The sequence below is a fragment of the Dendropsophus ebraccatus genome, chromosome 2, assembly GCF_027789765.1.
Source record: "Dendropsophus ebraccatus isolate aDenEbr1 chromosome 2, aDenEbr1.pat, whole genome shotgun sequence".
NCBI classification, from domain to species: Eukaryota; Metazoa; Chordata; class Amphibia; order Anura; family Hylidae; genus Dendropsophus; species Dendropsophus ebraccatus.
The window spans coordinates 147,991,065-148,017,548 of NC_091455.1; the positions used below are offsets into that span (position 1 = coordinate 147,991,065).

The 26,484-nt window shown below is 43.7% G+C and overlaps 1 protein-coding gene across 2 annotated transcripts in view; it reads right to left on the reverse strand.

The window, feature by feature from the left end:
* Nucleotides 1-11,672: 11,672 nt before the first annotated feature.
* Nucleotides 11,673-26,484, reverse strand: part of ITPRID1 (ITPR interacting domain containing 1) — a 116,978-nt gene continuing 102,166 nt past the window's right edge. For both annotated transcript variants that reach the window (XM_069958470.1, XM_069958469.1), the window contains 4 exons: nt 24,447-24,574; nt 23,685-23,796; nt 21,942-22,172; nt 11,673-13,978 (listed from right to left, as the gene is read on the reverse strand). In XM_069958470.1, the coding sequence (XP_069814571.1) occupies nt 13,943-13,978; nt 21,942-22,172; nt 23,685-23,796; nt 24,447-24,574 (507 nt within the window). In that variant the 3' untranslated portion in view covers nt 11,673-13,942. The remainder of the gene's footprint in view (nt 13,979-21,941; nt 22,173-23,684; nt 23,797-24,446; nt 24,575-26,484) is intronic.

The following is a 26,484-nucleotide window of genomic DNA, read 5'->3' on the forward strand; positions in this document are numbered from 1 at the left end:
CATATTGGCTACTGCTGGGCCTTAACTGGCATCCATGTTGACTACTGCTGTGCCTTCACTGGCCTCTATATTGGCTACTGCTGTGCCTGCTCTTGTCTCCATGTTGACTACTGCTGTGCCTGCCCTTTCCTCCCTGTTGGCTACTGCTGTGCCTTAACAGGCATCTATGTTGACAACTGCTGTGTCTTCACTGGTCTCCATATTGGCTACTGGTGGGCCTTAACTGGCATCCATGTTGACTACTGGTGTGCCTGCCCTTACCTCCATGTTGACTACTGCTGCTCCTGTACTGGCCTCCATGTTGACTACTGCTGCTCCTGTACTGGCCTCCATGTTGGCTACTGCTGCTCCTGCTTGGCCTCCATGTTGGCTACTGTTGCTCCTGCCTGGCCTCCATGTTGACTACTGTTGCTCCTGCTCTTGGCTCCATGTTGGCTACTGCTGGGCCTTAACAGGCATCCATGTTGACTACTGCTGTGCCTGCCCTTGCCTCCATGTTGGCTACTGCTGCTCCTGTACTGGCCTCCATGTTGGCTACTGCTGTTCCTGCCTGGCCTCCATGTTGGCTACTGTTGCTCCTGCTTGGCCTCCCTGTTGACTACTGTTGCTCCTGCCCTTGGCTCCATGTTGGCTACTGCTGGGCCTTAAATGCCATCCATGTTGACTACTGCTGTGCCTGCCCTTTCCTCCATGTTGGCTTCTGCTGGGCCTCAACTGGCATCCATGTTGACTACTGCTGAGCCTTAACTGGCATCTAGGTTGACTACTGGTGTGCCTGCCCTTGCCTCCATGTTGGCTACTGCTGGGCCTTAACTGGCATCTATGTTGACTACTGCTGGGCCTTAACTGGCATCTAGGTTGACTACTAGTGTGCCTGCCCTTGCCTCTATGTTGGCTACTGCTGGGCCTTAACTGGCATCCATGTTGTCTACTGCTGGGCCTTAACTGGCATCCATGTTGACCACTGCTGTGCCTGCCCTTGCCTCCATGTTGACTACTGCTGTGCGTGCCCTTGCCTCCATGTTGGCTACTGCTGGGCCTTAACTGGCATCCAGGTTGACTACTGGTGTGCCTGCTCTTGCCTCCGTGTTGGCTACTGCTGGGCCTTAACTGGCATCTAGGTTGACTACTGGTGTGCCTGCTCTTGCCTCCATGTTGGCTACTGCTGGGCCTTAACTGGCATCTAGGTTGACTACTGGTGTGCCTGCCCTTGCCTCCTTGTTGGTACTGCTGGGCCTTAACTGGCATCTAGGTTGACTACTGGTGTGCCTGCCCTTGCCTCCATTTTTGCTACTGCTTGGCCTTAACTGGCATCTAGGTTGACTACTGGTGTGCTTGCCCTTGCCTCCATGTTGGCTACTGCTGGGCCTTAACTGGCATCTAGGTTGACTACTGGTGTGCCTGCCCTTGCCTCCTTGTTGGCTACTGCTGGGCCTTAATTGGCCTTCATGTTGACTACTGCTGGGACTTAACTGGCCTCCATGTTCACTACTGCTGCTCCTGGCTGGCCTCCATGTTGACTACTGCTGGGACTTAACTGGCATCCATGTTGACTACTGCTGCTCCTGCCTGGCCTCCATGTTGGCTACTGTTGCTCCTGCCTGGCCTCCATGTTGACTACTGTTGCTCCTGCCCTTGGCTCCATGTTGGCTACTGCTGGGCCTTAACTGTCATCCATGTTGACTACTGCTGTGCCAGCCCTTGCCTCCATGTTGGCTACTGCTGCTCCTGTACTGGCCTCCATGTTTGCTACTCCTACTCCTGCCTGGCCTCCATGTTGGCTGCTGTTGCTCCTACGTGGCCTCCATGTTGACTACTGTTGCTCCTGCCCTTGGCTCCATGTTGGCTACTGCTGGGCCTTAACTGGCATCCATGTTGACTACTGCTGTGCCTGCCCTTGCTTCCATGTTGGCTACTGCTGCTCCTGTACTGGCCTCCATGTTGGCTACTGCTGTTCCTGCCTGGCCTCCATGTTGGCTACTGTTGCTCCTGCCTGGCCTCCCTGTTGACTACTGTTGCTCCTGCCCTTGGCTCCATGTTGGCTACTGCTGGGCCTTAAATGCCATCCATGTTGACTACTGCTGTGCCTGCCCTTTCCTCCATGTGGGCTACAGCTGGGCCTTAACTGGCATCCATGTTGACTACTGCTGAGCCTTACCTGGCATCTAGCTTGACTACTAGTGTGCCTGCCCTTGCCTCCATGTCGGCTACTGCTGGGCCTTAACTGGCATCCATGTTGTCTACTGCTGGGCCTTAACTGGCATCCATGTTGACTACTGCTGTGCCTGCCCTTGCCTCCATGTTGACTACTGCTGGGACTTAACTGGCATCCATGTTGACTACTGCTGCTCCTGCCTGGCCTCCATGTTGGCTACTGCTGATCCTGCCTGCCCTCCATTTTGACTACTGTTGCTTCTGCCTGGCCTCCATGTTGGCTACTGCTGATCCTGCCTGCCCTCCATGTTGGCTACTGTTGCTCCTTCCTGCCCTCCATGTTGGCTACTGTTGCTCCTGCCTGGCCTCCATGTTGGCTACTGCTGATCCTGCCTGCCCTCCATGTTGGCTACTGCTGATCCTGCCTGTCCTCCATGTTGGCTACTGCTGCTCCTGCCTGGCCTCCATGTTGGCTACTGCTGATCCTGCCTGCCCTCCATGTTGACTACTGTTGCTCCTGCCTGTCCTTCATGTTGGCTACTGCTGATCCTGCCTTCCCTCCATGTTGGCTACTGCTGATCCTGCCTGCCCTCCATGTTGGCTACTGCTGCTCCTGTACTGGCCTCAAATGACTATTGCTGGACCTCCACTGGCCTCCAATGGCTACTGCTGCTCCTTCACTGCATTTGTGACCTTTTTCCTGCAGACCCTGTAATGGTGAATTCCCTGCATAGACCCTGTAATGGTGAGTTTCCTGCATAGACCCTGTAATGGTGAATATTAAAGTCTAAAAAAAAAAAATGACTTTGAGATATTGAAAAGATAACAATGTTACTGACATGTAGAGCCCTAAATTCAACCAAATACACTACCCCTGTATCATATAGATGCTTTAAACTATGAAATCCGAAGAAATCTGAAATTTGGTCGAACCGAACTTACCGAAAAAATCCGAAAGCTCGGTCGGACCGAACTTTTGAAAAGTTCGCTCATCTCTACCTATGAACACATCTCTAGTGGGAACACAGAATAGAGCATGTGCATAGAGCCTTGTGCATTGCAGAACATTAGGCTGGAGAGGGCTGCAGAGTGCTCCGGCTGGGATGCGGATCCCCATAGAGCTGGAGCGATGTACAAAAGGGGAGGAATCAGATAGCAGTATGAATAGAAGGGTTCAGGGAGCAATTTTCCATGCCCTATATTTAACCTACTCTGAAGGTTTAACATGAGGTGCCGGGCTTGCATCATACTTGGTAGGTGCTGTCTGCTGTCTGTGTGGTGTCCCACCCTGGGTGTTCTTTTGTCTTTTACACCTGTTGCAAAATCTCCTTACTCCAGGTTAGGTGGTGATGTAGGGCACTTTAAAGTTTTGCGACTAGACTCTGTGTTTTATATGTATGCTCTTACTGTATGTATTGCACAGTTGAAGTTATGAAAGGGTTTCTAATTTGTATAATTAACAGCACCTGTTACTTACCTACAGCACATAATAGGTGGTGGCAATAACTAAATCACACTTGCAGCCAGTTAAAATGGATTACAGTTGGTTCAACCTCTGTCCTGTGTCCTTGTGTGTAACACATTGAGCATGGAGAAAAGAAAGAAGACCAAAGAACTGAGAAGCAAAATTGTGAGGAACCATGAGCAATCTCAAGGCTGTGTCTACCGTGCGCAGTGTCATCAAGAAGTTTAAAGCCCATGGCACTGTGTCAAACCTCCCTAGATGTGGACGGAAAAGAAAAATTGAAGAGAGATTTCAACGAAAGATTGTGTGGATGGTGGCTTAAAAACCTCGACTAGCATCCAAACAAGTTCTAGCTGCCCTGCAGTCTGAGGGTATAACAGTGTCCACCCGTACTATCCACTGGCGTCTGAATGAATAGGGACTCTATGGTAGGATACCCAGGAAGACTCCACTTCTGACCCAGAGACATAAAAAAGACAGCCTGGAGTTTGCCAAAACTTACCTGAGAAAGCCTAAAACTTTTTGGAAGAATGTTCTCTGTTCAGATGAGACAAAAGTAGAGCATCAACATCGAGTTTACAGGGGAAAAAAAGAGGCCTTCAAAGAAAAGAACACGATCCCTACAGTCAAACATGGCGGAGGTTCCCTGATGTTTTAAAGTTGCTTTGCTGCCTCTGGCACTGGACTTCTTGACCATGTGCATGGCATTATGAAGTCTGAAGACTACCAATAAATTCTGCAGCATAATGTTGGGCCCAGTGTGAGAAAGCTGGGTCTCCCTTAGAGGTCATGGGTCTTCCAGAAGGACAATGACCCAAAATACACTTCAAAAAGCACTAGAAAATAGTTTGAGAGAAAGCACTGAAGACTTCTAAAGTGGCCAGCAATGAGTCCAGACCTGAATCCCATAGAAAACCTGTGGAGAGATCTCAAAATGGCAGTTTGGAGAAGACACCCTTCACATCTCAGGGACCTGGAGCAATTTGCCAAAGAAGAATGGTCTAAAATTCCAGCAGAGCATTGTACGAAACTCATTGATGGTTATCAGAAGCAGTTGTTTGCAGTTATTTTGTCTAAAAGGTTGTGTTACCAAGTATTAGGCTGAGGGTGACTATACTTTTGTCCGGCCCATTTTTGGAGTTTTGTGTAAAATGATTAATGATTTGACTTTATTTTTCATTCTCTTTTGTGTTTTTTCATTGCAAGCAAAATAAATCAAGATATTATTACTAAAGCATTTGTGATTGCAATCATTTTCTGGAAGAAATTGAGTATTATCTGACAGAATTGCAGGGGTGCCAATACTTTTGGCTAGCACTGTATTTATGCGGGTACTCCAATAATAGTGGCGATATGTACATAATTTTATGCAGGGCTGACTACTAATGGGCTTATACTGCTTTCTGATGTGCAGGGCCAGATATTAAAGGGCTTATTACTGTTGTGTCCATTAAGAAACACGATTATTGTTGTTTACAACAAGAAAGGGCATAGTGCAATCATTATATGTCTATGTAATCCCATGTATTCTGCTGAGGAGGTGTATGTTCCGTATTGGGTTGTCGTTGAACACAAGTTACATCTTTGATTGTTTTGTTTTTAATTGCAAACAATAAAGGGTAATTTTTCTGTGGAAATATGTGCCCATGTGTCCCTCATAGATGCCTGATGGCTAAGGTCTATGAGTTTAGAAAGTTTAATTCATAACTGGATAAAAAACAGGCAAGGACCATACCCAGAGGGTGGTGATCAATGAAAGGTCCCCGGTTAGAAGTGGTATAACCCAAGGTTCAATACTTGGTCCTGTTTTGGAAAACTTATTTATCAATGATTTAGATAATGGAATTAACAACTATTTTTGCTGATGATACCAAGCTTTGTAGTACAGTACTGTCTATGAAGCCACTTGTATACAGGGATCTTGTATACCATAGACTGCAGAATAATGTGGTATACCCTCCGGAGGTGTTATATCGGAGGGACAGACCGTCACTTGCTAAGTGTTGTAGTGTGACATCACTCCTGTGGTGGATGGCCAAGATACAGCTGGACCTTAATGGGTTGTCACGTCTCGCCAGTGCCAGGTGGGCACATAGGTGTAATGGCAGACCTGCTTTTAGTGTGTAAGGCCGGTTGTACCCTTTTCCCCTGTGGTCAGTGTCCTGCTGGGTTGCTACCAGGTCCCTTGGGATAGTGTCACAGATGATGTAGTCACAGGTGACCAGAACGGTATAATGACCCTCCCGGATAGTATGACCCGCCACCCACAGAAAGGGGAAGTGTCCCCAGGTTGCAGTTTGTTTGCTGTGTAGGTGGTGGTGAATGACCACAGACTCTTGGAGTAACGTTGAGTTAGTTTACTACTTGCAAATGTGCAACGGGTAATACAGAAGTGGCAGAATAAGGTTTCTTTAGCTAAAAGTCTCTGAAACACACCTGACAAGGTTCAAAAAAACACTTGAACATAAGACGACCAGATCTGTAGTAAAAGTGCAGTGTAGTGCAGTGTAGATATAGTCATGTCGGTAGAGTTGTGTTGAGGTAGAGTAGCAGAGAGGAGGATGCCTTGAGAGTCTCAACCCATGTAGTAATGTGTTCTGCCGGGATGTTGGAGAATGAGGTAGAATACTTAGAAGAACACCTGTGCCTGTGTATTGACCTTTGACTTCAGTCATCACCCCACCTTATGCCGTACTAATGGATGACACAGGCCCCAGACCTTGTTACCTTAGTTGAGCGGAATGCTGAGGGTTCATAGGCTTACTGCAACTTTGCTTTGCCCGGATCAGTTACTGGCTCTGTGGCTCTATAGTGGATACTGTCCTGCTCTGGGACTTCTCCTTGTCCATGGCGGGGGTTGAGGTTATCTTTTGGCTAGTCCTCTCCTGAGAGGTTTAACACTGCATAGTGCTTGGTGTAGATACTTGTGAGAAGGTTGGTAACAGTGTACTGTCTTGAGTCCTACCCATGTGGGGTAATGGTTAAGACTGACTACTCTTCCTGTCTCCTGTGTGACTCACTTCTTCTCCAGCGTATAGGGTGCCCTGTGATTGGGTGAAAAGCGTGCAATAGAAGAACAAAGAGGAGAGGTGATCGGAAAGAAGAAAGCAGAAATCCTACTTGTCTACAGTAATACATGAACACAATAACCCTCTGCGATCCTTCAGCTGTGCAGCTTCCATACATACATACATAATACAGCGACATCTAGTGGTAAACTCTTAATGCTACTTTCATCTTAATTAGACCACAAAAAGTACATACCTTTGCGAAGGGTATATGTAACAGTAACACCCTTAGTGGGGCACCACAATAACATGTAATGTCAATCAGCTTCTAAGGCCATTAGGATATTTTCATGTATTAAATAAGGCATGGACGCATGGAACAGGAAGACATGGACATAATTTTATTAATTTTTTAAATGCAATGTGTGGCCCCCTCTAAAGTATGCTGTTCTGGGCCCTGATTCATAGAAAGTATGCTCTGGAGCTGGAAAAGATACAAACCTGCACAACTAAACTATTAAGGGGCTTGAAGAAGCATCTACACCACAAATAATAAAGAGCTGGACCACTCAATAAATACCAAACACATAAAAATATAAATGTCCAAATGTTATGAATGATCGTCTGCAATTGCTAACACACAAAGGGGGCTTGAGGTGGAAAAAGCACTGCTCAAGTATAAGTATTCTTTAATGTGCAATAGTGGAGCAGCAAAGATACATATTAATTCTCAAATATATTCTCATTAAACATATTAATTCTCAAATATAGGAAAAACATATATCACAGTGCAAGTGCCAGTAATATAGATAATCAATGAATAAGCTATACCTGTAAAGCGTTATGGTAGGGTCCACACACAGCCCCGACGTTTATTTCGGCAGAATGCCTTCATCGAGGGGTATGACTAGAGCATTGGGTCAAGATATTTATGGCATCCCATCCAGCCAATCAGCCAATCATCAAGAAAAACAGAGGAAACCTTCATGTGTGTAGCATTAGCTATGAGTGAAACCCATAATACTTGAGAAAGTGTTCCAGCGTCATGAGCATGTCCACCGTTTCGGGTATGGAATCATGTGACCCACCACGTGAGAATGTGCAGTCTTCTGACAGTTTTTTAGCGTGCATGCACAGGGACACGACCAGGAGTTCTGTGGGTGGCTTTCAACGTGTGACTGCACGTTCTCACACGATGGGTTACATGATTCCAGATCCGGAACTGTTGTGTGATGTTGGGTTGGTTTACTTTTACTCTAAAAATTGTGTGCTAGCCAGCCTGTCTAAAAAAGAGTCTAAAACACAGTGGTCATATGTAGAGATGAGCGAGTAGTGAAATATCCGAAAGCTCGAAATTCAGTACTAACAGACCGCAATGTTCAACTATTTAATAGAATATCGAAGCCCATTTAAGTTTATGGGACAAAAATGTTTGTTTCTTGGTGACCTCCAAGTGGTCGAATTCAGGTTTCCAAGTCACCTCAGTTTTCAATGACACCTCAGAAAATGATGCAAACACCTCTGGAATGCAACTGGGACAGCAGGGGAAGCATGCCTGGGTGTATCTAACACACCTAAATCGCATAATTACTCTACTATTAAAGCCTATCAACTATACATTACAAACACAATAAATGGTGACAGGTGACAGGTGTTTTACTGCTTTCAATGAGGCGCAGAGCACAAAAAAAAAAAAACTGTGATGGATGCTCGATCAAAAACAAGTATTTAGAATAGTGTAGTATTGAATCGAATAGCTACTTGATCGAGTACTCCTCACTCTGATAAAAATTACAAAAGTTTTTTTGGTAAAGTCAATTTACTTTAAGCAGCTATAGGCTGTCATTTCATAATCAATTTCTTTACTGATCACTGTTTTTATATCAGAAATAGGAAACAGTAAGAAATGCATGATGCTATTAACTATGGATCCAAATATATGTGATACTGAGAAAGTACCATGTGGTAGGGTTTCCTACTTGGAAATCAGGATGCACTGGTCATGCACTAAACTAGGTCAGCTCTTTGGCTTTGGTGGCTTTCTAGCCTGACTACTGGGGGGAGGGGGGGGGGGGGGTAGATTCAATCATAACCGTAAAACCTTAAAATATACAAAGATTGAAAGTGTCTTTAAATATGATTAAAGATTTTTAAACTGTTCATGAAGATTTAAAACAATGTGAAATGTTTAGTTGAGTGTATCCAAACATTGTTCTCGGAAATGACTTTTGCTTTTATTGACATCTAACAAAATTCTAATTGACAGTAAGATTCAGTGAACTGTGACCAGCCTTCTGTCACACTGGGCACGATCACACAATGGGACATTGTGTTTGGCTCTGTGTGTTTAGCTCTTCTGCCTAAAAACAATGTTGTCCCTCTCCTTGGCAAGTTGGTAACAAATCATATTATAAAAACAGATGTTATACAATTAAACAGAGCATCTGGTCTGAGTTTACATTCAGGGTATTCCCGTTCAGTGGCAAATACAGTCAGTATCAGCTTCTGCTATTCTGCTCTGCACCTGGTAATATAAATCTATTTTACCCAGTGATAAAGGTATCATTTGGGGTAGATGTAAAGCATCACAAATCTGGTAAAAGCAGACTATAGCAGTTTACTATAATCCCATATTAGAATTCATATGTGTGGTGCAGTTTTTGGGCAAAGTGGACTAAATCAATTTATAATCCACAAAAAGGAAATAAATGAGTGGCATGGACATGTAGTACCTACCCACACTCTGCTCACTATAAGAAGTGTTGTAACCAACTGTCACATGGTCCGGATGCAGGCAAGGTAACAAGCCTATTTGGAGAAAGAAGTAGAAGGATTTGAGTTCAGAACCTGTTTCTCTTCTGTAGATGCTTGCACTTACACTGAAGAAGAGAGAGACTGGAACACACATGCTGAGTGGAAGCTCCAAAGGCAACACACCTCCAAGTAAAAGCCTGCATTCTGGTAAAAGAAAGAAGGCTTGGATTCCAACTTCTTGAGCGGTGTTGGAGTGAGCTGCATTAGCCAGAGCAGTGCCAGTGTGAGTCATAACAGCCATAGAACAGCCAATATGAGTCATATAAATTAGAGCAATGACAGTGGAAATCTTATAAAAACACAAGGCTAGCAAGGACACCTGCATGACGTGTATGGCATGAGCAATTCCTTAGATCTCTATACAGACTGTGTCATTCTATTCTAGAGGGTGATACTCCTTATTGTTGCAGTCAGTCTAAGCTATTGCAACCCTTGCTTACCTCCTGTGCAGTAAGAATCTACGGGCCCACCTTCAGTGCTTCAGTCCGGCAGGTGATTGGTAACAGAGTGGCGCCGTGCGTAGCAACTGGGCCACGGTTCAAAAAAGGGACCACCAGCTTCCCTGCACCATCGCCGTTCTATTTATTTGTGACACTTAAAGCTAATGTACCTGATGGTACATTCGCTTTTAATGAGGTGGTAGACAAGAGGGTGTCCGGGCGTTTTTATTCCAAAATTTTTTTCCACACGTGTTTTTTTTTTACTTACTTTACAGGCTTAGCAGCAGAAGCTATCTGATAGATAAAATCCATTGCTAAACTGGGGCTAAAAGTTAGCCTATAAAATGGCTATCACTAAACAATTCATTTCCACCACTCTACTAACCGCCACAGGGGTACTGGGAAGAGCTGGGTACCATGAAAAATGGTGCTTCTCATCTATGGCAGTAGCAGGATAGTATTATTAGGTTGGGAAGGGCCATTGCTTTTTTTTTTTTAACAAATAAATAGCCCTTAACACCATATTGTTACTAAGCTGATGCTGTTTGGTTTTACACCTGATCGGTTACTCCTCTCACTCTTTTGTAAATAATAATAATAATAATAATAATAATAATAATAATAATAAAGGAAGGAGCAGCCTATTAATAACAGGGTAGGAAGGTTCATTTATTTTGGCCTTTCAGAGCCCAATAAAAATAGCCTGCTACAACCCCAGAGCTCTAGTACCATTTTTTATGCCCTGGGACTGATGGTTAGTGATGAGCGAACCTTGAGCATGCTCGAGTCCATCCGAACCTGAACGTTTGGCATTTAATTAGCGGTGGCTGCTGAAGTTGGATAAAGCCCTAAGGCTATGTGGAAAACATGGATATAGTCATTGGCTGTATCCATGTTTTCCAGATAACCTTAGAGCTTTATCCAAGTTCAGCAGTCACCGCTAATCAAATGCCGAACGTTCGGGTTTGGATGGACTCGAACCCGAACCCGGTTCGCTCATCTCTACTGATGGTGCCTTGCTCCTCCCAGTACCACCGGGTACTGGGGTAATAATGTCGGGGTTGGTGTTAAAGAGGATGTACCACCAGGTACATCCTCTTTAACCTGAACCGACGAATCGAACGGCTCCATTCATTCTAATGGAGCCACTTCATAGAGGAGAGGGAATTCCCTCCTACTGGGGGCGGGAACCGGGCCGCGGTCCGAAAAACGGACCATGGCACCGGATTCCACATGACGGCGCAGTTTGATCCGTCGGTTCAGATTAAAGAGGATGTACCTGGTGGTACATCCTCTTCAACTGTTTTATGAGCTAACACTAAGCCTTAGCTTAGTAACGGATGCGATCAGATCGCTTCCATTACTAAGCCTATATACAATTTTTTTTTTATATTAAAATAAAAGCACACCCTTCTTGACCATTTTTTTTAAATGGACCATTGCTTACTGCATGGCCGAAGGAGTGGTGGTGATGCTAACTCTTTACGCACCATGGGCTAGGCACCCTGTACCCAACTCATGGAGTGTAATACTCACAGGTTTGCTACAAGTTTTGCTGCCAGTTGAGGTAAATGGGTAGCTAATCCACTGTAGATTAGAGGCAGCATGTGCCATGTGAAATCTGCTGCTATATGGTACAAGTAAAGGAAACAATTAATTATAAATTTGGCCATTCACCCCTTCCAAAGTCATATTCAACTTCATTTGGTCCTGAACTCTTTGTGACCCCTTTGAAAATAATTTAAACAAAGATATGACATTCCCCAAATACATAGTAAGAACATTATCCCATTGCATTAACAAATTGATTTATTAGTTTAATATAAAGAACATTTCCATTCTTAAACATTATATTGCAAGATTGTGCTGCAGTAGTTATCCATTACTAAGGTTTTCTTTTACATTTACGTACAAATCAGTAAATGTTACAGCAAAACAGCAAACAAGTGCAAACAGAAAAAATAAAAACAGTGATTTAGACTAGTTCAGTATCTCGTACATTTTAGCTTAAATATTCAGTATAACTAAAAGGCAGTCAGAATGTACATGTTAAATATAGTGCCACACTGTATTAATGTTTACTTGTGCATTAGCAATTTCTCATACAGTAGACCAGGTTCACACAGAGTGGTATTTTGCTTCTCATCTTTTTGGATTCAATCCCTGTTCAATTAAAAACATTAAGAAAAATCCCTCTAGATTAAGATGACCTTTTACCAAGTTTGCTCCGATTTCTCTGCAGTCTGTAGGAATAACATGTCTTACATCTTAGGTTTTATACCTCAAGTAGTCCTCATTAAGTCCTGCATTACTCAACCATGACTTACACTGTTTTTAAATGGAAAATTTATTCAAGCAGGAGCCCTTGTACCAAGGCCACCCATAGGTATACAGTATGCCTACACTTTACAATACTAAGGTCCCAGCAAATTAATTTCTGAATGTCTATTCCAGTGTCAGATCCTGACATATTACAGTAGTTTTTTAGTCAATCTCAGAGTTTGTAATAGCGGTGTAATTTTGAGAGTTTTGCAATTCAGTTTCAGGGAGATTGTGTGTGTACACAGTGCAGTTCAGGTGCTGTCTTTGTATCTGTATCTTTAGATACAAAAAAAAAAAAAAAAAAAAACTAAATTAAACAAGGAACTGATCTTAAAGGGAGAAAAATAGAAACTTGGAGCAGCATTTTAATTACTGAAAATTACAGCAATAATCTGCATGTAGCTTATTTCATGTCATATGGCAAGCCAGTGCCATAGCTGGGACCAGGAACCATCAGGATCAATGCAGCAATGGATACTTAATAGTTTATAGTGATTTGTAACTACTATTTAACAGTGCTATAGTAGGACTCATTTCCAAAAAATATTGTATGCATCAGCTCAAGTGGTGTTACATAATAAAATTTAAATACATCCTGATACAGAATATGAAGACAGGAACCACAAGGTATGTCTTATGTTAAAATATAGCTCTGCAGCCCAGAGGTAACACTCTTTATATGAGTGGTGTGAGTTTAACCATACTTTATCCTGATTATAGTTTTACTTTAAATATATTAAATACTTTAATATTTTATTATATTTATTTTTGCCATCTTGTACACATAAAGTCAAATTTATTTTAATGCTATAGGCGAACATTACAAGAAACCAATGCATCATGGCTATAGGTCATATTTCTGTATCTCTATACAATTTTGTACAAGGAGCAGAGTAGGCTCCATAGCTAAATAAATATAGGGATGATCTATCATACCACCCCACCTCCCAGGATGCTGGTTGCTGCCTTCCCCTTTTCCTGATGCCTTAGAGGAGAGATTGGTAGCATGGTTGTGGCTGCTTCCTTCTCACTTGTTTGCTACTGATACTGCAATAGTAATAAGCTAAGCATCAGCATCACACAATCAGCAGGGTAGGTAGAGAGAGTTACCTGTGCCAGGCCACTCTACTATGTGCCTAATAGCAGCTACGCATGTTCTTCTACATAATTTTCACTTATTTATTCCAATATTAAAGATATCATTTAAGCTAGTTAAGATCTATCACTCTAGCTATTCAATTTGATATGTTAGGTCCCCTTCATGTCATGGAGGCAATGTGTATATGCCCCATTGCATTGCAAGTGGGTCTATTATTGATGCTTCTACATGACATTTAGGAAAAACACAAGGCTTTTTTCCCCTTTTCTTAGCAGACAAACAGTATGAGAAAAATGAGAATATCAAATTTCTGTATTAATCTCAAGTCTGTAACTGGAAGGTACAGTGAAACATGGAAACCTCCTCCTTTGCTGTGCAAGATGAATGCTTTCCTCTACATCAATATCTACAAATAAGTACAATGTACTGCTTGGCATTATGTAAGGATCTGGGACTGCTTGATATGCATATCAGTAACATATCAGAAACTCAGCAATGAGGGTTAATACTTCAGTCATTACAGTACCCTTTTTGAGCTGATAATCATAGTGTAAGTAAACCACATATTTTGTGTCTTGATATGTTGGTGTTCAATATCCAGAAGACTTGGATGCCATGTTCTTAGTTTTTGCCTAACTTTCTAGGAGTTGTTAAAGTTTCGGAAGGTTTTCTTGATCTAAAAATAGAAAGGAAAATATTAGGGGGAAACAGAAACATAAAGCATTTAAAAAATATATATAATAATAATAATAATAATAATAATAATAATAATAATTATATACAGTATATGTATACCAGGTCTGTGCCCGAATCCACACATTCGGGTACCCAAACCCGAACATAGATTTCAGTGACAAAATCTGTGTTTGTGTCGTCGTTCATAATAACAATAAACTTTGTTGAAAGGCTGCTGCAAACTTTATTGCTGTTGATATTACAGAGCAATCACAATTATGCCCAGTATGGGTATGGCTGGGATTGGACAGGCACGACACGTAACCCCACTTTATAACAACGGCAGTCACATGTCCGTGAGTTAGGAGCTGTGTGGTCAGTACATCCGTGAGTTAGGAGCTGTGTGGCCAGTACATCCGTGAGTTAGGAGCTGTGTGGTCAGTACATCTGTGAGTTAGGAGCTGTGTGGTCAGTATATCTGTGAGTTAGGAGCTGTGTGGTCAGTACATCTGTGAGTTAGGAGCTGTGTGGCCAGTACATCTGTGAGTTAGGAGCTGTGTGGCCAGTACATCCGTGAGTTAGGAGCTGTGTGGTCAGTACATCTGTGAGTTAGGAGCTGTGTGGCCAGTACATCCGTGAGTTAGGAGCTGTGTGGTCAGTATATCTGTGAGTTAGGAGCTGTGTGGCCAGTACATCTGTGAGTTAGGAGCTGTGTGGTCAGTATATCTGTGAGTTAGGAGCTGTGGGGTCAGTACATCTGTGAGTTAGGAGCTGTGTGGCCAGTACATCTGTGAGTTAGGAGCTGTGTGGTCAGTACATCTGTGAGTTAGGAGCTGTGTGGTCAGTACATCTGTGAGTTAGGAGCTGTGTGGTCAGTACATCTGTGAGTTAGCAGCTGTGTGGTCAGTAAATCCGTGAGTTAGGAGCTGTGTGGTCAGTACATCTGTGAGTTAGAAGCTGTGTGGTCAGTATATCTGTGAGTTAGGAGCTGTGTGGCCAGTACATCTGTGAGTTAGGAGCTGTGTGGTCAGTACATCTGTGAGTTAGGAGCTGGGTGGTCAGTACATCTGTGAGTTAGGAGCTGTGTGGTCAGTATATCTGTGAGTTAGGAGCTGTGTGGTCAGTACATCTGTGAGTTAGGAGCTGTGTGGTCAGTACATCTGTGAGTTAGGAGCTGTGTGGTCAGTATATCTGTGAGTTAGGAGCTTTGTAGCCAGTACATCCGTGAGTTAGGAGCTGTGTGGCCAGTACATCTGTGAGTTAGGATCTGTGTGGTCAAAACATCTGTGAGTTAGGATCTGTGTGGCCAGTACATCTGTGAGTTAGGATCTTTGTGGTCAGTATATCTGTGAGTTAGGAGCTGTGTGGCCAGTACATCTGTGAGTTAGGAGCTGTGTGGTCAGTACATCTGTGAGTTAGGAGCTGTGTGGTCAGTACATCTGTGAGTTAGGAGCTGTGTGGTCAGTACATCTGTGAGTTAGGAGCTGTGTGGTCAGTATATCTGTGAGTTAGGAGCTGTGTGGTCAGTACATCTGTGAGTTAGGAGCTGTGTGGTCAGTACATCTGTGAGTTAGGATCTTTGTGGTCAGTACATCCGTGAGTTAGGATCTTTGTGGTCAGTACATCTGTGAGTTAGGAGCTGTGTGGTCAGTATATCTGTGAGTTAGGAGCTGTGTGGTCAGTACATCTGTGAGTTAGGAGCTGTGTGGTCAGTACATCTGTGAGTTAGGAGCTGTGTGGCGAGTACATCTGTGAGTTAGGATCTGTGTGGCCAGTACATCTGTGAGTTAGGATCTTTGTGGTCAGTACATCCGTGAGTTAGGAGCTTTGTGGTCAGTACATCTGTGAGTTAGGAGCTGTGTGGTCAGTACATCTGTGAGTTAGGAGCTGTGTGGCCAGTACATCTGTGAGTTAGGAGCTGTGTGGCCAGTACATCCGTGAGTTAGGATCTTTGTGGTCAGTACATCCGTGAGTTAGGAGCTGTGTGGTCAGTACATCTGTGAGTTAGGAGCTGTGTGGTCAGTACATCTGTGAGTTAGGAGCTGTGTGGTCAATACATCTGTGAGTTAGGAGCTGTGTGGTCAGTACATCTGTGAGTTAGGAGCTGTGTGGTCAGTACATCTGTGAGTTAGGAGCTGTGTGGTCAGTACATCTGTGAGTTAGGAGCTGTGTGGTCAGTACATCTGTGAGTTAGGAGCTGCGTGGTGAGTACATCTGTGAGTTAGGAGCTGCGTGGTCAGTACATCTGTGAGTTAGGAGTTTTGTGGTCAGTACATCTGTGTGTCATGGGCTGTGTGGCCAGTACATCTGTGAGTTAGGAGCTGCGTGGTGAGTACATCTGTGAGTTAGGAGCTGCGTGGTCAGTACATCTGTGAGTTAGGAGTTTTGTGGTCAGTACATCTGTGTGTCATGGGCTGTGTGGCCAGTACATCTGTGAGTTAGGAGCTGTGTGGCCAGTACATCTGTGAGTTAGGATCTTTGTGGTCAGTACATCCGTGAGTTAGGAGCTGTGTGGTCAGTACATCTGTGAGTTAGGAGCTGTGTGGTCAGTACATCTGTGAGTTAGGAGCTGTGTGGTCAGTACATCTGTGAGTTATGAGCTGTGTGGTCAGTACATCTGTGAGTTAGGAGCTGTGTGGTCAGTACATCTGTGAGTTAGGAGCTGCGTGGTGAGTACATCTGTGAGTTAGGAGCTGCGTGGTCAGTACATCTGTGAGTTAGGAGTTTTGTGGTCAGTACATCTGTGTGTCATGGGCTGTGTGGCCAGTACATCTGTGAGTTAGGAGCTGCGTGGTGAGTACATCTGTGAGTTAGGAGCTGCGTGGTCAGTACATCTGTGAGTTAGGAGTTTTGTGGTCAGTACATCTGTGTGTCATGGGCTGTGTGGCCAGTACATCTGTGAGTTAGGAGCTGTGTGGTCAGTACATCTGTGAGTTAGGCACTACCTGATGTTGCTAATATATCCAAAGATTGCCGCCATTAAACAATCAGTACATGTCTAATATATCCAAGTATTGCCGCAGTTAGGCTATCAGTGTGTGGCTACTAAAAAAAAGGGTTGCCACAGTAAAAAAAAAAACAACACATTTCCTTAGTGCATGTTAATATATTCAAGCTGTGTCGCAGCTAGGCAATAAGCGCGTAGCTTATATATCTAAGTTTTGCTAGAGTTAGGCCATCATTGCAAGGCTATTACTGTACATACAGGTGTTGCCACAGCTAGGCCATCAGTGCATGGTTAACATATTACAGTGTTGCTAGAGTTAGGCAATCAGTGCTGTGGCCAATAAAGCCGAGTGCTGCTACAGTTAGGGAATCACTGTTTGCAAAAAGACAGAGTTTTTTTCCCCTAAAAAAAGGGGATCTACCAGGTCGGCAAGAAGGGACGTGACTGTGGAGCTGCTGCTGTAGGCAGCGGACCTGGTAGATTTGCACCTGCTGTACCAGGAAATATAACACATCCCTCTGGTGCAAACAGGTGCTAGGGTTTGCAGTATCATTTACTAGTCCCCAATATCACTCACCGAATGGTCAGTTTAGTGAAAATTAGCAAAACAGTGTGAGCCCCAAATCATGGAGCAGTCAAATTACTCTTTGACAACTCTGCTGCCATTGATTTAGTGGCTCATCCACCTCCCCCAGTTTAATTCCATCAGAATGCACTGATGCCCAACCACTTCTGATAGAGTATGAGGTAAGGCTAGTGCAAATGGCCAGGGGACCATCACAGGACATCTCTGACAATGATGAAACCCAAGTGCCAATTGCTGGGACTTTCTGCAGTGTCGAGACTGTTGTGGAGTCATGGAGGGCAGTGGAGAGGAGTGAGTGGAAGACGATGGGCGGCATATTGATGAGGCCCTAGACTCTACATTGACTAAAGGCCATGAGACTCTGGAAAAAGAGGTGGTGGTCACCCAGCCCCAACAATAGAGAAAAAGAGGGAGCAGGGTGCAAAAACACAATAGATAGCATTTGACCATTATGTCAGCTGATAATAAGACATGGGTGGTTAGCACACTGTGCCACTCAGGCCTCAAGCAAGCCATAAATATTAACCCATAAATATCAATAACTTGAGCCGGGGTGGACATATCACTTGTGCAGCCGGTTCAGCTGGGGGGCCCGCCAGGCTCGGACTCTAAACCTCAGCCTAGCGGGCCTATCCACTTTCCCAGGCCTCGCCGCATAGGTCATATGTATTTTCTTGCCCCTCATGGCCCGCCAGCCCCGAGATGCCAGTGGTCACCGCCCTCCCTACGCATTGCCCACCGCGCATACCGAACTCCTCTATTGGATACGTGAGCCATGAGCCGCAGCTGCGTCACACTCCTGCCCTGCCCCGGGACGTGCAAACTAGGGATATCACCTGGCGGTTGACATCAAACATTCTGATGACCACTGGGGGGACAGGTTGGGTATTGTGTGTGGAGTTTGGGGGCAGCCAGGTTGGGTAATTTGTGTGGGGATGGGGGGCAGCCAGGATGGGTAGTGTGTGTGAAGATGGGGAGAAGCCAGGATGGGTAGTGTGTGAGGATGGGGGGCAGGTGGGGTATTGTGTATAAAGGTGGGGGACAGCTACAATGGTTAGTGTGTGGGGATGGGGGTCAGCCAGAATAGGTAGTGTGTAGGGATGGGGGGCAGCCAGGATGGGTAGTGTGTGGGGATGGGGGACAGCCAAAAATGTGGTGGCATGGTTTGCTTATGGGGGGCCCCAGGCAAATTTTTTGTACAGGGGCTCTATGCAGTCTGTGTCCACCCCTGACTTAAGCGCAACCTCCATGATAAGGCGTCTAAATGCAAAGCATGACCTTTAGTGGATCAGACACCAGAAAAGCTTTTAAACATCTGTTCCCTCTTCTACATCTTTTCTCTTTGCCTTTTCATCACCCTCCTCAGTGACAGGGCCTTCTGTCTCCCCACAAAGTGAGGATGTCCCAGCAGCAGCACCAGCCTTTACCAATCCATCCTAGGGAAGCGTGCAGCTTTCAATCCACCAAATCCTGGAGAGGAAGAGCATATCCTCCCTTCACACCCATGATCTCTGGCTCTGAACATTTCCAGCCGCCACTACTTTTCTAGGTGGGCCATTACTCACCTGCACCAACAACTTGGGGAGAAGATAAGGTTTGCGCTGTGCAATGCCATCAGTGCCATGGTTCACATTACCACTTATACATAGACCATTAAGCACGGTCAGGGACATTACATCTCCCTAACTTTCCACTGGGTTAATGTAGTGGTGGCTGGGCATGATGCGGGAACTGTTTTGGTACATGTCCTACCACCACCCAGAATTGCTGGACGGCATTCCTTGCCTCCAGTTGCCTTCTTATCCTACTCTGCTTCCTTCTCTGGGAGACAAAACCACACACAGTACGGTGTTGTGGATGAGGACCAACATTGCTGTGGATGAGGACCAAATAGCAGACAGATGAGTGGTTACTGCTTCTGAACCTCAAACCTGTCTAGGTGGTGTGTGATATGGGGCTAAATCTGGTAGCAGCTTTGGGGAAAGCCAGTTTGATGCACATCCCGTGCCTGGCGTATGTGCTGAACTAGGTGTTGCAGAGTTTCCTGGAACATTACCCTAGCATGGCATATCTGCTGCAGAAAGTGCGGTCCATGTGTGCGCACAATGTTCTTACCCTGATGAAGTTTGCCTGTCTGCGCTGCAGCAGAACTCTGGCCTTTCCACCCACCGCCTCATATGTGACATACCCACACATTGGCAGTCCATGTTACATATACTGTAGAGAGCCTGGAAGCTATAATGGAGTTCCAGCTGCAGAACGCAGGGATAAGTTGCAGTTTGGACCAACAGCATTTCACCACCAGTGAAGGAACAACCATGCGGGATGTGTGTGCGTAGTTGTGCTACTTTGAATCCGCAACTGATAAAACCTTCAGGCTATGATGTATGATGAGACGCTGGCATAGGAGGAAGCAGAGGATCAGGAAGAAGGCCAATTCTCACAGTTGTCAGTCAAGTTGTCCACAACTCTGTCCAGTTAGGGGACAGTTTTGGAGGAGGAAGAGGATTTATTCTCACAGTATTCTCACCCAAAGCAGCTAATGGGCATCACCGGAGCACAGCTAGGCGGATGCAGAGGAGGAGACACCTCCTATCAAGGACAGCTTGTCCTTGCCTCTGGGCAGCCTGCCTCACATGAGCAACTACATGCTGCAGTGCTTGTGCAATGATCACTGACTTATAAGGATTCTCATTAGTGCTAATTAGATGGTGGCCACCCCGCTGGATTACCATACGACAACACTGCCTACTTAATTCTGTCAGTAGAAGGAATGGAATATAAGCGTAAGCTGGTAGATGCACTAGTGTTCCATCTGTTAGGGCTTGTGGGAGCACAAGGCAAAGGAGAAGGAGGAAGTTGCCAATGCAGCTTGGTTACCAGTACCACTCTGGAAGGTAGGGTGCCAGCTGGGGTGAGCATGGCTGTAATGTGGAACACCTTCTTTAGAATTCCACATCTACCACCACCATCTGATACGGCATGTATAGGCAGGAGGCAGGATTTTAGCTACATGGAGGATGGGTATGTGTCAACACGTCTCTTGGTATTGAGCGACATGTCTTCCCCATTTAACTTATGGGTTTTTACGTTGGACACCTGGCTACAGCTTGCCCTTTATGCCTTGGAGGTGCTGCCCTGCCCTGCAGCAAGTGTGCCCTCTAAATGGGTGTTTAGCACAGCAGGTAGTGTCATCACTAACAAGTGAATCCGCCTATCCACAGCTTATGAGGACAACAGGTGCCTGATTGAGGACTCAATATGCAAATGTACAGTTTAGGCTACCTCCTTCTGCCTCTTCCACCTCCACCTCCTCCTCCTCCATTTAGACCCTGCATCCTCTTTCCAAATTGTTCTTTTATTTAATTTCTTTTTTTCTTTTCTTTTTATTTTATGTGATTTTATTTAGTACTTTCCCTGCCCCATTTATTGCAGGGTAATTTTCAGTTTTTGTTTTTTTTTTATCTCCATTTCCCTTTTTTTCAGCCTTCTACCCCTTCTTATACTCATTTTAAAAAAATTGGGTCCACACTAATTTAAATAAAGTTCAGGTTCGGTTTCTGGTCCCCACATTTTTTCCCCCAAGTTCGGGTGAACCCAGCAAACCTGTATTTCAATGGGTTCACCCAACACTAAACAGGATTTCTAATTCAGGTTAATACTTAGCTTCTTGCTAAATGTTGAGGTTTATTGATCTAGAAAACAAAAAAACTTCTCACTCTTTTTGAGCTTCACTTGCCTTCATAGTTTCATTTACTTAAAAGAGAAAATTATGGAGATCCACTACTAAGCCAGAGCCAAAGCCTGGGCTGGTCATGACAGTAAAGAGATGCCACTAGGGAGTCATGATACTACTGTGTCATACTGTATAATGGCCAAGCAGTGGTGCCATGTGACACAGTATGGTATTGGATAGGGAAACACGTAGGGAGAAGGGGCAATAGAACAAACAGAAAAGTGGAGTTAAGCTTGTTATACTGTACTGTACAAGGTAATAACCAGTCCTTTGTAAACCGACCATGCTTTTGATTCTTTATATATCACTCTATGTGAAATCAGGTTTCAAGAGTTCTAGGTTTCAACATCCAGACCGGAGCCCAAATCAGATTAAGCCGAAACTAATATACTTTCATTGTGTTATTCCTGACATTGCTATGTTATGGAAAGTCAGAACTATTAAGCACTGAAGACTTACATTAGGCAGTAAGAGAGCTTAGGCAACTTACAGGGGTAATTATGTAACCCTACAAAACAGTCAATCACTAGCCATTCTTTGGTAGCATTATTGAAGCTGTGTTTACAGCAATTAATGTATTAGCATTTGCTATCCACAAAGTCCATATAACATAGAGATGTCTCCTTCTAAAGGCCCTTTTACATAGATCTGAGGAATATCTGGGGATAGCTACTACATGTTAGTTTAAAACTTACATTTTGTAAAATAGTGCTTAGGTCAATCTTTTGAGACAGAGCCCTGGTCTCATCCTGATTTATTGAAATTCCCTGATCTTCTTTGTGAACTGTACAAGATGAAGTAGATGGTAAACTGTGGGTCCTTTGTAGACGTTCATAGTGTTCCAAAGAATTCCTATCTTGTTCCCAGTTATAAAACTCAAGGTCTGAATACAACCGTGATTGCTCTTCCAAAATTTCATCAAGTTGCTGAAAGCAGAAAAGAAATATGTACGATCTATAAACAAGATAATTTACTGTAAAATGACTTTACAATATAATTCCTCTAAGCATGTAACAAATATACTGAACAGAGTCAAATTTTGCTCTGAAGGGAGATGAAGATGCTATATTTGATAAATACACAGATTATGTATACTAGGAAATTTATCTGGTGCCCAACTATGATTCATGATCTTTGAGTGTCTTTGTTCCTAGAAAAGAGCACCTTCGATCCATTAATGAGGTACCGTATTTTCCGTATAAGACAACTTTTTAACCCCGAAAAATCTTCTCAGAAGTTGAGGGTCCCCTTATATGCTGGGTATAGCAGCCCCACACAGTGAGGGAGCTCAAAGATGGCCACATCCCCACCGTATGGGGCGACCACTGAAAAAAAAATAAACAGTTAACTCAACTGTGGCCTGTTCCCGACCTCCGTGCGCCTTCTGGCCCGTTCCCGGTGCAGGCAGTGTGATGTACACTGACTGTGCCGGGGATCTGCGAAGCTCTCCCGAGCAGCCGAGCATCTCGTCGGAGAAGCTCAGAGACGCTCGGCTGCCGGGAGAGCTTTGGAAGAATGACAGAGGCTTTGGGTACTTTTCCGAGGAGATGCTTGGCTGCTCGGGAGATCTTTGGGGATCCCCGGCGCAGTCAGTGTACGTCACATTGCCTGCGCTGGGAACGGGACAGGAGGCATGCGGAGGCCGGGAACAAGCCCCAGGTGAGTTAACTGTTTGTTTTAATTTAGCTGCAGTTAACCCCTGCCTGACCACAGCAACATTTTCCAGCGTATAAGACGAACCCCTGACAATCTTCTTGAAAATCAGGGGTCGTCTTATACGCCCAATTGCCTTATAAGCCGGAAAATACGGTAGTTGTAATCTTGGCATGTATAGCATGCTGTACACACTCCATATGACATAAATGTCTAAAAGATGCAATTCCTGACCTAAATATGAATGGGTCAAAGGCTGTGCATGTGTATTGATTTCTCCATTAACATCCATGAAAGTCATGGAAACAGGTAAGTTTGTTTGCAATGAATGGTAGAGCCATTAAAAGCAATGTATTCATATTAAAAATAGCAATGCAGCACTAAGATTTACCAGTATTACAGTGCACCATATATAACCAATTTGCTCAATTTACTATTAATTTATGTCTACAGCCGATGCATTTCTCCATAATTACAGGAAATAATTTTGGCATCCATCACCTATCTTGCTAACTTATTAAATGTATATTGCTAAGAAATATGCAAAAGCTGGAAATGAGTAGAAAATCAGGTTAGAAAGGGTTTGTTTAGTGTGTTACTATGGAAGCACATAGCTTACCATAGTAGCTATAGACAGAAATTGGTTGCAGGTTTTTATGGAACGTTTAATAAAATCCAATAGAATAAAACATCTGCCTAAACTAAATTTATAAAACAATACAGCAGAATTATACCAACAAAGAATAAAAAGTGCTAACATGAGAGCATTTCCACTTTGAACATACCAATGAAATAGACTCTTTCACCTGACGTGCTCGTGCATCCAAATTAAATTCCAATTCTAATGCTTCTTTCAGAACATTTTGACGTAACAAATGCATTCTTCTCATATTTTCTCTAAAACAGGAAAAAATATTTAACATTGTAACTTTTGTTATAATATTAATAGCAAAAAATGATTACACTTGTACCATCATAAATGCAAAAATACACAAAAAGTACAATGTGAAAAAATGCATTATGAATTTACATATAATACAAAGAATATAAAAACTAAAAAAGTAAACATACAGGAATGCCTTTAAGATTTCTAATATTTCATTTACCAAATATGAATCCTTACCCCAGGAAAAAGCTCTCAAGTTTAGGCCACTAAGTGTCTCAATTCCTGTTCACTGCCTATCTTTATGTCTAGTCTATTTAGGATCCACACTGTCCCTGAAAGGTAAATCTGGGCTTCCCTCTTGCCTCAGAAGCAGCAAAATGCTTAGTGTAACCCCTTCCCTACTATGTTACTGCTGTTTCATCTCCCTCCACATGACATCTATAGTAGTGTACTTTAAATCATTCCTCAGCACAGTGCCAGCCAGTCCAGTACACTTTTACCAGCACTGGACACAATAGCAGGTGTTGAAAAAAGTGGTATAAGAACTGCCATACAGTATATTTTAATATATTTATGGTAGAAAACTGCCACAAGTATATTGATAAAATACAACATATTATAGCATATGTTTTTAAAGAAATTTTAGTCATTTTGACTTTACCTTTCTTCCCCTGAAATAATATGATAGCATCCAGCTTGCTGTTCTGTCAGACGTTGCTCAATTTCAATGAGTTTCTCCCGATATTTCTGACATGCTTTTTTCATGTTTTCCACATCCTGGTCTGCATTCTGTTAAGGATAAAAATATTTTTAAAAATCTAAATAAAATGTTAAACCCTCTAAATCTAATTCTTATCAAAGCTAAGTGGTCACTGAAAATATGTAGGCTATACATTTCTCTGTGAGTTGTACAACCTAAAACATGTTATGCTAAATTAACATGCCTATGGTACAGTATACTGTTGGCAGGAAAATCTCCCAACATAAATGCCCACATGTCCATAGCTTTAAAGTGAATTTGTCACCCCCTGAATACAAACTGAGGCAGCATCACTGCTGAATAGATGTCAATAAAAGCAATCAAATTATTCATGTGTAGCCTGTGACTATATATCCATAAAAATGTTATTATTGCAGCCAGGATAGCGTCAAGGAAGCCACACTGTGCTGTATGCCTGGCTCCTGAATAACCAGAGATGCACTGGGCTCTGATGATGGGTACTGTAAGTCCTTGCTGATGGGTCCCCTCTATTAAACACTGATTACTTTGACACGTTGACCTTGAAGGAACTGCCCACTCAACCAGTCACTGGCCAAAGTAGCTGACTACTGTGGTCAAGGCTAAAAGGGAGCCAATCAGCACCGTGAGTAGTCATGACTTTCTTCCTGTGAGAGGGCTCTGTGGCTTTTAACCTCAGGGAGCTGCACAGTAGATCTATACTGTGCAGCTGGGAACCACATTAGCACAATTGTGCTGATTGGTTCCCTTTAATAAGCAGTTGCTTCAGCACTGAGTGGTGAGGATAATGCTGCGTTTACAAGAAACGATAATTGGCCCGATCGTACGATAAACAATGTCGGAGTAACAATTTTTTTTTCACCAGCGTTTAGACGGTACGATATCGTACGGAAAAATCGTTTTGCGCCCGCAGCCCGGCCCTCCGCTCATCCACAGCCCGGCCCCACGGTCAACCGCAGCCCCCTGCGCCACTGACAGGTGTGTGAACTGACAGATGAATTCCGTGAATTCCAGCCGCAGAAAACTGACATGTCAGTTTTATCCGGCGCCACATGGGATCCCGGCCGGAGCGCATACAATGTGTGTACGCTCCGTCCGGGATCCCATTGAACATAAGGCTATGTTACACACAGCAAAACTACGGCCGTAGTTCCGCAGTGAGAACTATGGCCGTAGTTTTATGTAGTGTGAACATAGCCTTAGGGTTGACAGCTCATGTCTACTTATGTCTACTAAAATTCTGCTCCTGTGGTCAGCAGTATATGGAGGTCTATGAAGATGCACTGACAGGGCAATGGCATCACACAGGTTAGAAATCAGAGAAGTCTTAAACAAGAGACTGCCCTGACAGAAGCAGAGGAGATAACTGTGTGTTAACCCTTCCTCTCAATTTAGTATCTGCCTATGCTGTTCATCCACAATGGTTAAAAACAAAAATAAACTCTATTATATAGACTGGTTTTACTAATTATAGCTATGGCTAGGGCAAAATTAGCATAAAACCATTGATGGGGTAAGGCCCAAGCTAAGCGTCTGCAGGGGAATCAGGGAAAGTGAGTATTTTTTCTTCTTCTTTTTTAGCACCCTGATGCACTTTAAACTTTTTTAGTTAATGTGTGCTAGAAAAGTGTCCTTTTGATATTTGTGTAGCCAGTTTACATTGGGCTCCTGAGAATTCTACATGCCACCATATGTAAACTGTGAATGCAATGTGAAATTAGCCTTATGTATGTTTCGTTGTGTCAGTGAAACATGATGCTGTTTTTTCTCAACATCCATTACCTATTCATAGAATGGTTAATAAATGTCTGCTCACTGGTCACTGAGTTGACTCACAGAAGAGAGTCTTGGGTTCCTCTACATCATATGACTGAGAAACAGTCAACCATATATCCTGCTCCACCATTTAGTGTGAAGGAGGCTGGTAGTTAGGAGGAAAGGGGTACTTAAAACCAATAAT